The sequence below is a fragment of the Eptatretus burgeri genome, chromosome 7 (assembly GCF_056783735.1).
Source record: "Eptatretus burgeri isolate ZD-2024b chromosome 7, Ebu_testis_v1, whole genome shotgun sequence".
In the NCBI taxonomy this organism is placed as follows: domain Eukaryota; kingdom Metazoa; phylum Chordata; class Myxini; order Myxiniformes; family Myxinidae; genus Eptatretus; species Eptatretus burgeri.
Window position 1 is genome coordinate 42,101,015 of NC_140967.1, and position 14,272 is coordinate 42,115,286.

Consider the following 14,272-nt stretch of genomic DNA (forward strand, 5'->3'; position numbering starts at 1 on the left):
TTCGACTTTGTTGGAGTCCCATGACCCTGGAGTAGATGAGATTTAGATCACAAACCTCAGTAGATCCCACACGCATGACTTTCCGTGTCACTGCCATAGTTATGACTTGTTTAGATAAGGGAGCGTTGAATCCTGCTGGCCAGCTTTCTTCATACGAATGCATCTGTGCTCGGCCAATGTCAACTGCCCTTGGCACGTTCACCTTCTCCGGTCCAATTCTGCCAGTTACAATGTTGACAACTCTGTCTGCATGTTCGTTTGGGTCAAGTGGGTTGATACAGGACTGGAGTTTTCTCCTTATCTTATCTCGGTCCTCTGCATCAGATCGTATGCGTGAGGGCTTATCTTCCTTGTGAATGGTCACCTCTGTGACTATGTGACCCTCAGACATATCTGTGAGATCGTGGACTATCTGACTAAATGTGTGCATACTATAGGGCCACTTCTTCAGTGTAATGCCAAAGATTCCATGTATTCCATGACCGTAGCGCATGAATGTGGACTCGATGTACATATCTGACCATATGCCGTTCTATAGGACCTTCTTGTGCCGCATCACGTGATCTCCTTTTAAGAACATTTCCAGAATGTCTCCATGAAGCCTTTCCATCGATCGAAGGTAGTAGAGCCCATATCCAGCATAGTTGTGATCTCCAGCCACAAGGAAGTAGGGGAGCATCTCCTTCATAGCCCAAAGATGCAATGGCCAGTCTCCTTCACGCTCAGCATGAACAAACGCCATCATGATGAATACAGGTTTCACAAGGTTCTGTACCCATAGTTGTGTGGTCATGCTCTTTGTTGCTTTTGTTTCAAGAGTGTCCATTAAGTCTTCATGACTTTCTGCCTGAGCCACGCTGGAACGAAGAACCTCCTCAGTCACCAATCGCAGGGCCCTGAAGTTTTGGGGAAACTTTTTTCCACCAAACATATGAGCAACACCTCCAAAGGCAGATTTCATCATGTCTTCCAGCTCACTTTCAGCCATCAAGTTCCCCACACAACCGATGAAACTCATAAGGGTGTTCATGCCGCCCAGCCTTGGTATGAACTGGGTAAATCGCTCAGGATAAACCCATTTAACATTAACGGCCACTCGATACAGCTGTTCGTCGTTTGTGAAGATGGTTACGGTTTGTCCACACTCTGCGGTCAAGCGTTTTCCCTCCATTGCTGTAAACATCGTGTCCGGATCAGCTGGATCCATATCTATGAGTGGTGTATAAATGACCCTCGTTGCAGGTTGGACGGATCATCCTTGCTCTCTGCAGAGCTTCGTATCAAAGCCACCAAACTGGTGTGTTCTGATCAGAAGTGATTTGCTTCAGAAAAGAGAACTCCATATCTTGAACTCTCCTAAGTTGTATGGCTTGATGAGCCAATACGTGGAGAGGTAACACCACACGTGTGGCTTCTTCAACTGGCATCGCTGGTTTCTCAGGTCCTTTGTACCTTTGAACCGAAATGTCTTCTGTCACAGGTGTCTTCATTTCATCACGGGTCAATCGTCTGATGATGGCTTCATCTTCAGATGTGGATGATATCTCCTGATATTATATGGTAAGTAGTACTGCAAGAGAATGTGTTGAAATGAGTCCATTCTGGGATGAGATATTTGTGTCGAAGTTGTCAGCAACAACCTGAACGAGTCCACATTCAGCATTGGCGGTTCCCCTAATCCCGGAGTGAACAGTTGCAGCCTTTGCTGCTGATCCCTTGAAATGCTGAAACTCATCATAAGAACAAGTCACACGATAGTTGTACAACTGCTCGATGAGGCTTTAATGACTGACTAGAACTCCCAGTGCTATTTGGAGTGAAGTTGGTCGATTGGTGATCATATTCGTTATGATGTTTCCTATCAGAGCTCCTGGAAGTGTGCAGTCCAGTTTAGCTGATATTTTGGAGAGAAGCAATTGAATGGTTGAACTCACTGCTTCATTCGCAATATCTATATTAATTATAGTCTGATAGGAACTGGGGTTGAACGACAACTGCTTAGATTCCTGTGCAACCTTCTTGGCAATTCGTTCTATGGAAACATCAATGGCGTCATCTTCATCTGATGCTACCAAGTTTGATCGCAGTCGACGCTCTGCTGCAAAACAAGATTAAACTAGCGACACCTTCACCAGACAGAATCAGAAGCTCATGCCAAGTATATCTAACAATTTGGATAACAGGGTTCATCGAGAGTATAGCTTTCCTCCATGATCCTTGCACATAATGTAGACTTCTAGTGAATTCCAGATGCGCAACATGTCGTTTTTCATCGATAGGATGGTAGAACTGACAGCTGGCTCAATGTCCTGAGTTTCTCTGCCACTGTGTGCTGCTGCTGCTGCAACAGAACGGCGTGCCATGAAGGACTTTCTGCAGTCATCGTGATATCTCGCATCAGCAGCATGAAGATCGCTGATTGTGCCCATTAATCGTATCTTGACCTGGCGTCCTTCTTCATCCTGGCGGGAATCGATAACATCTAGAATAGTTTGTTTGAAAGTTGTCCGATCAACACGATCTGCAGTCCTACAAAGGAGAACTCGCCGCCAACGATTAGGATTCTTCTTATCAAAGTCCATGATGCACTTTTCTCAGCAAAAAATACAATGTTCTTTAAAGTCAAATACTGTCGTCTTTGAACGGCGGCTTATTTTGCTTGTTGAAGCATCTTCCAAATAGACTTTACTCATTCGTTTCAAGTGTCTTTCTATGTGTGAGCCTGGTGTGTATGTTGACACACAGTCTCTATGGCATTTGAGCTCGATAGATTTGTCTGCCTGTAATCTCTGTTCAAACTCTTCATGTATACCATCTTGTCTTGCTTTGCTTGACCGGATGATACTTCGCACTCTGTCTGGACCAACTGTTACCAGAGGTTTTCCAGCTTTAGCTACATCGCAGGGACTGAACAAACAAACAGTCTCCCATGGTGATGGAGCCTCAACGTGTAACAATAGAGGTAATTATAAACATCAGTAAACATTTAATTTCTTTGTTCGTATTTAAAAAAATTCTCATGAAACAGGTTCCACCGTGTGTACTTTTAAAAATCAATAAAATACACAGTTGCTTTCAGACAGATCATGTTAAATAATAATAAAAAAAAACTTGCTTGCAAATAATATCGATGATTCTACTGTATCAGAAAACATTACTCTTTCTTAAAACTCAGTTCTCCATGTTTCCTTCATTACATTACAAGCCTCGAGTTACTTGATCAGAAACAGTTCATGCTGTTGATCTTGTGAGGTCAGCCATTTCTTCACAACTGTACTGGGGATAAACAGCTCTGTGCAAGTTATTTTCAAACAGTTTTGTTGTTGTTGTATAACTGTACTGCAAAAACGCCGATTGGCGCGGACAAATTCAGGGGGTCGGGTTATGGTAATTTGCATATTAATGAGCTAAATTTAAATGTTATTAAATTTTAAGTGTGTTTATCATGACCAGTGACCCTAAAAACATGGGTGTAGACACCTCAACCAGACTCTTTGGATGCTTACTTCTGGAGATATTAAGAAAAATAGTAATTTCGACAATGGCCACCGCTAATTTGCATATTAATGGTCAAACATATTAATTACAAAAATGTTCAAGGGTGCCAGAGTGGCATCAATCGGAATATTCATTCAGATGGTCTGGTGATCACAAAAATGCAGAAAAACATTGTGCGGACCCTAACGCACGCTTTTCTGGCCAACACTCCGACTAGAGGGGATTGACACACGCTGTGTACAGACATGTACGTGGATGATATGATATAGGAGAAGTGATCTGCATGTGGATTTCCAGGATCTCTCATTTCATTTCAGGTCATGATAAACTGTAACATCATTATGTTATACATACAATTTCATGATTGGGCTTCTTTCCTCAATCGCAATGGTTTGCATTTACATGTGAAGACACGTTTGAACTGTGAATCCATAGCTCGCTTCTTTTTTTTTTTCTTCTTCTGCAGGAGACGGCTCATTTTTACTTAATTTTTGGAGGAAAATAATTGTATACAAATTCAATCCTATTCATACACTCGTCCCAACCATTCACATCCATCTGCATCATAATATCTACAGCTATCGTATTGGTCGGCCTATAAGTTGATGTCGAGTACAAGTCAAATTGGCTCATTTTTCTTATTTTACCTCAGCCAACGAAGTAAGATGGAGGTTATGTTTTCTCCCCTGTCTGTCTGCGAACAAGATAACTCAGAAAGTTGTGGATGGAATCAGGGGAAATTTGGTGAGCAGGTTGGGTGTGTGACAAGGATGGAAATGATTAGATTTTGGTGAAGATCCTGATCCTACAATTTTTTAAGTGACGGTTTAGCAAGAGCAAATAAAACCCGTGGCTTGGCTGATGGGAGCATTAAGAGAGGGGGAGGGGAGGAGAGAGAGAGGGAGGGGGGGGAGAGTGAAGAAGTGGAGGGCTGGAGAGGGAGGAGAAAGGAGGGAGGAGTGAAGAGGAGCCGGGGAGAAAGGAAGCGGGGAGATTGAGAAAGAGGGGTGGGGGAGAAAGAGGGGTGGGGGAGAAAGGAGAGAGAGAAAGGAGGTGGAGAGAAAGGAGGCGGAGAGAAAGGAGAGAGATAGGAGGAAGGGGAGGGAGAGAGAGGAGGAAGGGGAGGTAGAAAGGTGGGAGTGAGGGAGGGAAGCGAGAGATGAGGGAGAGAAAAGAGGGTTATAGGAAGGAACAGCAACGGGGGGGAGGGGGGGAGTGATGAAACGAGGGGATGGGGGATAATAAAACAAGCTCGAATGAGCTGAGATCCTCGTCCTCTTAATGATGACGTCATAAAAACGAATATGACGTCATTGTGATGCATCAGGTTTGCGATATCTGTGCTAATGCCTGGCTTGATTCCCGCAAACAGAATTCAAACAGCTTGCCTAGTTTTGGAGATAATGGTATCGGCGATTTCCATTAGCGGCGATATTATGACGTAAACTTTTTTTCTAGGGAGAATTTCTAAAATCAGAGATGGTTACTGCCTGCGCGTGGGCGTTCTGCATATACATGGCAAGTTTCACGAAGATCTGATGAAAACTCTGGGTTGTGAAACAAAAAATGTCAAAAAATAGGAATGACGTCATAAAAATTGATATGACGTCACAGTGATGTATCATATGTGCGGTAATTCATCTCTGCTAATGCCCTGTTCAATTCACGCAAACAGAATTCAAAAAGCTTGCCTAGTTTCGGAGATAATTTTTTCGGCGATTTCCATTAGCGGAGATATTTTGACGTCATAACTTTTTATCTAGGAAGAATTTTCAAAATCGGAGATGGTTACTGTCTGCACAGGGTATTTTTACATATATATGCCAAGTTTCAGGAAGTTTCGATGAAAACTGTAGGCTGTGAAACAAAACAGTCCACAAGAACAACAACGTGAGTAAGACTTAGAGATCCTCCACGAGGATCTAAAAAATTTGTTTGGTCCATCCATCCCTTCCCTCCATCTATACATCCCTCCATCCTTTCCCTTCCCTCCACCCATCCATCCATCACTTACTTTCATTGAACCATTAATACGGAATGACAGGCTTGGCACTACATGACACAACACAGGCAGGTGGTCGTGCAGATGGACAGTGTGGCTTACAGTGCAGCCAAGTAGCTTAAGCACTCAATGAAGCACTCCAACGAAACGGTTTGTAAGGAACGGCTGGCTTGGTAAGCGATTACCGATCTCTCTTCTTCTTCTTTTGGCTGCTCCTGTTAGGGGTCGCCACAGCGGATCATCCGTTATGATCCGCATAACGATTTTGCACAGGATTTACGCCGGATGCCCTTCCTGACGCAACCCTGGTCGCCTCTTATGACACAGGGATATCGATTAGCGATCTCTGATCCGTCATATTAAACACCTCCCGAAGACACCTAAGATATCAAACTCTGTCCGAATTAGACAATGAACAATTTTTTTCGCAGTCGGAACTGCTGATAAGTTCTGCTCTGGAGCTTAAATTTTGTAATTCAGCTTAGTTTAAGAGATTCTCAAGGTTGTGGCATGTGCGGAAATGAAATAAAGCCACAAACACTGGCCTCTCTGGAGGTTTATAAGCATCGCAACGTATCCAGTGATTCATAGGTATGATGATCAGGCATTCGGGAATATGTGAGGAAAGTGAAAAAAAAACCAAGAAAACTTTATCGTTATGAAATCGTTGCGGCCTGTTCCAACTCAAGGCATTGTTAAGCAGGCTGAACAAAATGGCGAATTAAGACCCCGGCGAGGTAACCGAGGCTACACCTTAAGAGCGAGGTGGCCGAGGATGCACCTGATAAAGGAAATAATTAAATAAGGCCGTTAATTATGTTCAAAAAGAGTGTTTTAATTCACCCACATCCCCAATTTTCACTCATGCACTTCCTTGGAGTTCTCTAAATCGGCATGCAAAGTTTCAGGCTGCTAAGTTTCATGGTTTTGTAATAATGGAGGAAACGCGTGTGCACGTGTGCGCGTGCACACACACACACACACACACACACACACACACACACACACACACACACACACACACACACACACACACACACACACACACACACACACACACACACACACACACACACACACACACACACACACACACACACTATTATTATAGATTGAGAGACAGGGCCAAAAACTATATACAGCATGATATCTCAAAAAATTATGGACGGATTCGGACGAAACTTTGTGGACAGGTTGGGTGTGTGACAAGGAACAATTGATTCGATTTTTCTGAAGATCCAATAATTTTTACAAGTGATTCTTAACAACTGAGTGATCGATAAGGAAAAAAAACAAAATGTAACAATATGTCAAAAAGTTGTGGACAGATTCAGATGAAACTTGATGGACAGGTTTGGTGTGTAACAAGGACGAATAGATTCGATTTTGGTGAAAATCTGAATCCAGATCTGGATACAATAATTTTTCCTTTTCAAAGTGATTCTACAACATTGAGAATTAGGGCCAAAAAGGATATTTAGCATGATATTTCAAAAAGTTGGACAGATTATGACAAAACTTGGTGGATGAGTTGGGTAGGTGACAAGAACAAGCCGATTAGATTTTGGTTCAGGTCCGGATCCAGATCTGGCCGATCAGTGGGATGCAAAACAAACTGTTCAGCCTGGCGGAGGTATGCACTCTGCAGAATGCTATTCTCGTTCTTTCCTTAACTCATAGATAAGTTGATTTGGAGCATAACATGAATCTGATCAAATATGTTAGTTAGCAAAACTGTCAGTCAGAACAATAGAGGTGTTAATTACTCCCTGACACTCAACACATTGCTGCATGCATGACTTCCAGCTCATGAATGCTAATGAGCTGTTTTGTGCATATTGCTTGAATTACTTTGTGAGATGATCTTTCTGATAAATTAGAAATGTAAATAGTTTTTCAACACATAAAGGTACAGCATTTAAAAGAAGCAACAGAATCATTATCAGCACTGGCTCAAAGCACATTACATTTTGTCGAAGTTCACTACTCCTTAATAAAACATGAACACCTGACAAGTATTGCAACACAAGCACTCAATGTTTGTCCACCTGGCTTTGCAGCCGTGATTAGCGTTTTTGTTTTTCTCAACACAAGATTTGTCTTCATACAAATATTCATATTTCCATGGTGCTCTGATCCCACAATTTTGCGGCACCTTGGTGATGACTTCTCGGATCCGGATTCACTGCGTGGCCCGTTTGATAGCTTGATCGAAGATTTCTCGAATCCAGATTCGCTGCGCAACTCACCCGAAAGCTCAGCCAAGGGCGAGGGGAATGCTGTATCATTCTGGCTCATCTCCCCTTTTCATTCCCAGCCCACAAATTATTCCAGCAGTCCATCCAAGACGCAAAGGCCTGCTTCTCCCTCCCTGTTATCCCCTCCCTCCATACCCACACCTCCCTCGTCCTGAGAAGGAATGTCGGCGCTACATTTTGGGGATTACTACTGTAAATGTACATTTCATTGTCCATTTGTGTGTTTCATGTGTTCTTTATGGATTTGCCTAATATTTGTCTCTAACATGTAGTTAAGTAAAGTTAAAGTTACGTTAGGGAGACCAAAAATATGATCTGGGAATGCATCCCCCCCATATAACACTTCATCTATGGGTGTATCTCGTCTGCTTAACATTGCACTTTCTAGGAACGCATCCACGATGTTAAGTGGAAACTTGCTGTCGTGTGTCTTAAATTAACAATTATACAATTAATTTCAGAAAAGATCACACTTTGTAATTTTTTTTTTCATTGATCCAATTGAATGTCTTAAACCAAAGATAAGTTGATTATAAGCAAAAGTCGAGGTCCGGACTCCTGGGGAAAAAAGTATCGACTTATGCACCAAAAAATAAGGCACAAATACTTTGAGCTAAAAACCCCGTTGCATTTTTGTTGTTGGTGTCAATTTAATTTCCTGTCACAACACAACTTGTAAATTTTCTTAAAGATTTCCATCCGCACTCCCTGCTGACCTCATCGTCATCGTCAGAATTCTTTGCTGATGAGCTATTAGATGAACTCTTGGTGCCATCGTCACGATGATGTCGGGTTGTTATTCCAGTAACTCCTTGCTCCGATTCCCATTCTTGCAGCACTTCATCGAGGCTGAAGCGTCGTCGGTAGCTGATAAAAAAGTTTTTGATCTGTGCCACAGACTTCGTACCGATTACATCAGCGATGGCGCGAAAGTCTTTGCCATACTTTCGCACACCTGGACAAAGAGGAGAAACAGAAGGTGGGGTAGAAGTTTTACACTGACTGATTTTACTTGCAAATGTTCAAGTAGACTTTACAGGCACGGAACCTTTTTCATACAAACTGTAAACAAATAGTGGGGGGAGGAGTGGGGGGGAAGTGGTCCTAGACAATGGGCCCGTAGGACTTTCATGATGAGAAGTTGCCACCTATTTAGATATGTTCTACATATGTCTAGGAACAGGAAAACTGATGTTGCCAATTTTGGAGCTGCGTCAAATGGCGGCAATTTTGAATTCCAAAATAGATGCCATGATCATGCTTTTTTCTTCAATGAATACAATTATTGCTCATATTTTAAAAATAATATCAACATTTTATCCCATAAGATGAGTGAACATGAGTATGAGAGATATTATGATTTCTTGTATGCATATTTAAAATAATTATAAGGTAAGTTTAAATTTCAAAATGGCCACCATTTGAAATGAGCTGTTTATTTATTTAAATATTCTTCTAAATCCATTGAAATAGAGTATTTTTTTTCTTATTTCTAAGAAACTTTAGGATGCTACTTCTAGGCAAGATAACATGCTGGAAGGTTTTAGATCATTTGGATGACAACCATGACATCGTTGTAGCATTGTCCTAACTTGGTGCCACAGACAATGTCTCAGAAGCAACAAGTGTTGCTCTTGAAGCTTATGTATGTCAGCTCTATCTTCCTAGAACAACAAAAATAACAAACGTTGCAGATGCAAGATGGTGGCTCTTTAAGCGGAAACAAGCCCAAGCAGAGAATCTTCCCCCAACTAAAGCTGCACTCACACATGCCATTGCCAGAGCACATTATCAAGCCATGATATGGTATAATGACATTGTTGCATTCCCTGAAATACCATCCCCAGAGAACTATGGCTGGAACTTGTTAGATGGAATTTTCATACCAGTGATGACACATTTGCCTCCAGCTCCAGATGCCGTCACACAGTTAGTGAAATGTGGAAATGCGGATGTGGACCCGGTGTTCCAGTCACCAATGCAAGTGTAAAAAGAATGGATTGTTTTGCACAGAATTTTGTACATGCTGTGAAAGGGAAGAACTATGCGACAATGCTCCTTCGAACCCCGAAGTTGACTCTGACAATGAAGAGAACAGTGATGATGATGATGTTAAATACGGCTAAGAAAGTAGCAAACTTGCAACAAGTTCATGTAGTTCCATTCTACATGGTTAAGACTGCATTTGTTGGACATGCAGTTACAAGGTGTGTATAGTAGATGTGGGTGTGGCTATTGTGTCTGGGGTATGTGGGGTGTGTGCTGGTAGTGCGAGCGCATTGATACTGCACCTCATAAATTTGTTATCCTCTGAAATGGATATTTAAATATTGTAGCTTGTAGAGATAAAGTCTACAAATTAAGTCCATAGAAGTGACTGTGTTTATCGTTTTATATACGAGCTAAGGTGTGTATCTGAGTACCAGTTGCTTAGGTGAGTGTCTAACTGTGCAAAAAAAGTTAAAGAGAAAAATACCATTAGGTATTGTTTTTAGATAAAACTTGTTACCACAATATTTAAAGGGGGATGGTCCGATTTCATCACATGCAGTTTTCAGATTGTTTGAATGGCTTTGACCCTCTACCCCACCTGTGAAGTTTCATGCTGGTATTTCAATCGTTTTGACAAGAGAGCTAAAAATGTGCATTTGCAAGCCCCATAGAATACTGTGGGTCAACTAATTGGTTGACCAATAGTAAGCAAGTTTTGGCGTACAAAATCCAAACTAAACATCTTGCAGCCCTACAATTTCACAGGGTCAATGAGGAGAATAGCAGCTTTCTTTTTATATCAAAATTTATACCACGTCCGGTTAAATCTGGGGGTCAATGTTAGGATGAAGCTGTCGATCGGACCATGGCCCTTAAATTTTAATGCAATTTGTAACTTTTTGGTGGCCATTTTGAAATTCAGGATGGGTGATATCATATGTAATTTGAACAAAATATTACTTACATTGATTTTGAAGTGTTAACAATAATGAAAACCTATCATTTTTTTGCTTTCAAAATTGAGGTAAAATAGTTTCATTGAAACTAAGCGAAAAATAGTGGCAAAACATCGGCCATTTTGAAATCCAGGATGGCTGCCATCTGCCACACTTCCAAAATTGGCAACATGCATTTTCATGTACTTTGGTACCGAGATAATGAATTAAAATAGGTGGCACCTTCTCATCATGAAAATCCTACAGGTGTCCACTTGCCCCCACCCCCCCCCCCACTACAACTGCCAGGAGCTTCAGGAACAAGACCCACACCAAACATCACCACAGTCCATTTACGAAAACTTCTCATAAAATAATGATTTTCATCACGATTTATGATCAGATACAGACAAGAGTGAAATGAAGAGAATGTTTTTGTAATTCACATCACACCAAAGCTTATTAGGGACCATCAAAAGGGGAAGCACTGGAGAGGGGTGGAGGAGTTGGGGAGGGTTGAGGAGAGCAAAGAACATAAGGATTGAGGGTGGGGGTGCAAGGAGTGAAGGGAGAAGGTAAAGGAGGTTCAATAAATTGGAGACAGGAGATGGAAGGAAAGGAAAGGAGCATATATGTAGCACACAAATAAATTAATAGTCCTTTAAAGGACTGTTTTTGCTGGATGATAGTCTTTGTTTTTCTATTTCCTTCAAACTTTATTTTGAACATGACATTATCCTGTGGAGCAAGAAATAAGAGATGAGACCATTGTTTATCATTTCTCCTGCTGTTCCCTTTGTTATGTTGTGTCTTAGTCTGTTCTGTATCCCAGCTCTTCCACGAGCCTAGACCATGTATAAAAAAATAAAATAATTATTATGGAGAGAGAAAAAGGGCTGTTTTGCAATTAATTAATTATATATTATGCGAAAGAAAAACGTTTCAGGAAAGTTATTGGGGAGTTTATTTACTCCAATATGTTGCACCTGGAAAGTGTTGAAATGAAAAAAAAAATAAAGTAACATCTTCCACTGAATGAATCACCATTAAACTTTAACCAACAAATGAAAACAGCTGAATGTATCATTCTGTTCAGTTTTCATAAAAACTTGATTTGACATGCAGCATCTTAGTTTGATGACATTCACCTCAAAACTGTTGAGCCCGTGTTCGAGGCACGACCAAGTTATAAGCTGCCATCCCGGTGTTTCACAAGCAGAGTGATTCATCAATGTGTGTGCTGTCCCTCAGATGGACATTAAATGCGAATCCCATATGCTGGCATTAGTTAGTGGACGTTAAAGACCCCATGGTGTCCTTCGTGAAGAGTAGGCGGGATATCTCCGGCACCATGAACAAATTCCAAATTCCTGCCATAATCTACATAGAGCAATGCATCAGCCAGCCACACTCTCAGCCAAAGACACGACCTCACAGCCTTGTACCGGAAGAAGAAGAGGCTTGAAGACAAAGGGACCACAGGCAAAACTATTAATCTAAGGATTGATATATTTATTATGTATCCATTTTTAGAATTAAAAATAGAAGGCACTTTTTAAATAAATATTATTTACTGGGGGGTTCAATTTGTCAAATCAACATCCCATACACTGAAGCAATTTTAAAAGGAGAACATGCAGTCCTAATGCTATTACAAAAGATAAGGTTGACAAAAAAATACTGTGATTAGGTAAATAATTGTGCAAAGTATGATCAAGGTTGACTTGGTTCGCTGACATCTCCACGGTTTGTTTTATAATTACAGGATTCCACATTGGCAAGGTGCAAAACACCTAAAGCTTTTGAATTGTCCTGTCAAAGTTCTGTTTTTTCTTCTTTGATTTGCTTTTCATTGAGTATGCGTTGGTCGACCAACTCCTTGAAAAAAGAAGAAAATTGTTGTAAAACGTTTGTTGTTGTTGTTGATCCGTTTTGCATTATTTACATAAGCTACCTTCAAACATGCACATGTTCATTTCCAAAATGCTTTCCTGCTACTTGAAGGCTTTTCTGGAGCAATTTTAGGCAGGTCCAGCTTCCCACTATTCCACAAATTAACTTAGTATTTGACACCCCCAGTTAAACAAACAGTCAGAACTATAAATGTGATGGAGAATTAAAATGTCAAGAGAGAGAGAGAGAGATCAACGAATGTCAAGTGTTGTTGAGTAAAATATTGCAAAGAAAACGTTCATTATTTAGTCAGACTAGCTCAGATAAGGATTTTGCATTTGGCAAGCCTTTTCAGTGGCAATGGGTATGCTTTCACCAACAACATGAATTATATAACAGAATGATGCAGATATATGGACTCAGCTGGTACATTCTACAACTGTAATTGTTTGTTTTTTTTCTCAAAAGACTTGGCTTGGTATCTTGCTCATGCTTCACAAGAAATACAACATTGAATGAATCATGAATGTGGTCACACAGACATAATGAAATGGTTTTGGTCATATTAGACAGGCAGTGGCACAATTCAGAAGCTTTTCGTTACAGAATGGTCAGTCCATTGATATAATCAAATTTCACTGAGCTCAAAACATGGTATACAGCAAAAAATTTACTTGAAAAAGTGTACATAACACATAACACTTCAGATAATCCCTGTGCCACAAGAAAGCAAAATCAAAGATAACAACAGAAGGGCAAGTTATGCAGGTCAGGGTCAAGGTTTAGGTCACTCTGGGCAAGGCTTGAGGTCACAGTTGGTTTTGAAGTTGGATGGGCTGACCTTGCACAGCTAACAGCTGTTCTTCAGTTGACCAGCGGGCACTGATTCGAGGGTTCACCTGCAGACATGATAAAGGAAGGGTTGGTGTCAGATCAAGCACGAAGCTACCAATGGGGCTTGAGGTGGTTACAGCAACAACCAACTTTGTTGGACAGAAAATAAATTCACCACCTCCCACTTTTTCTGAAATCGGTACGTTAGCCCTCCTCCCCTTCCCGAGAAAAGTAAATACGATTTACAGATTTGCAGCATCTCCTGAGGTAAAACTGTTTGGAAAAGAAAAACTTGAACAAATGCAAATAGACATCATTGCAATAGTTTAACAAACATATCCAGAAAGTTTTCGAACAGCGGTTTTCTTTGCCAATTCTACTTCATTGTTAATATACAGTTAAATAAAATAAATTGTGCCAAAAATGAGCCAAGGATGGGCAGTTTTTTTTCCTTTGTTTCCCAAGAACCTGAACACATAATAGCCTCGACAAGGTATACAAAAAACAAATTAAAAAAAACCTTTACACTGCAGGTATCAGCAAGCGGTTAGTAAATGCATTACAGACCAAATACGTAAAGAGATTTTCAAAACAAACATAAAGCTTCCAACGTGTCCTCCCAAAGTATCAAAATCCTGGATTTCTTCAATTAAATCTTGGCTATTTCATGAGCTGACATTTTGTACACAATAAAATAAAGAAAAACAAATCAATCAATATCCTTCTGGGACTGACATGATAGCTCAGAAGTAGCATACTCACGTTTGAACTGTCAAATCTAGGTTCACTTTCTGAACCAATTATAAAAGTCATCCTGCGAGGTATTTCACCAAAAAGTACCCCAGTCCATTGGATGGCAT

General features: G+C 40.8%; 1 protein-coding gene across 8 annotated transcripts in view; it reads right to left on the reverse strand.

Moving 5' to 3' along the window:
• LOC147023108 (REST corepressor 3-like) overlaps positions 1-14,272 on the reverse strand; it is a 110,227-nt gene that overhangs the window by 8,442 nt on the left and 87,513 nt on the right. For all 8 annotated transcript variants that reach the window (XM_085888176.1, XM_085888172.1, XM_085888170.1 and 5 more), the window contains 2 exons: positions 13,420-13,477; positions 8,475-8,713 (listed from right to left, as the gene is read on the reverse strand). In XM_085888176.1, coding sequence (XP_085744302.1) covers positions 8,475-8,713; positions 13,420-13,477 — 297 coding nt within the window. The remainder of the gene's footprint in view (positions 1-8,474; positions 8,714-13,419; positions 13,478-14,272) is intronic.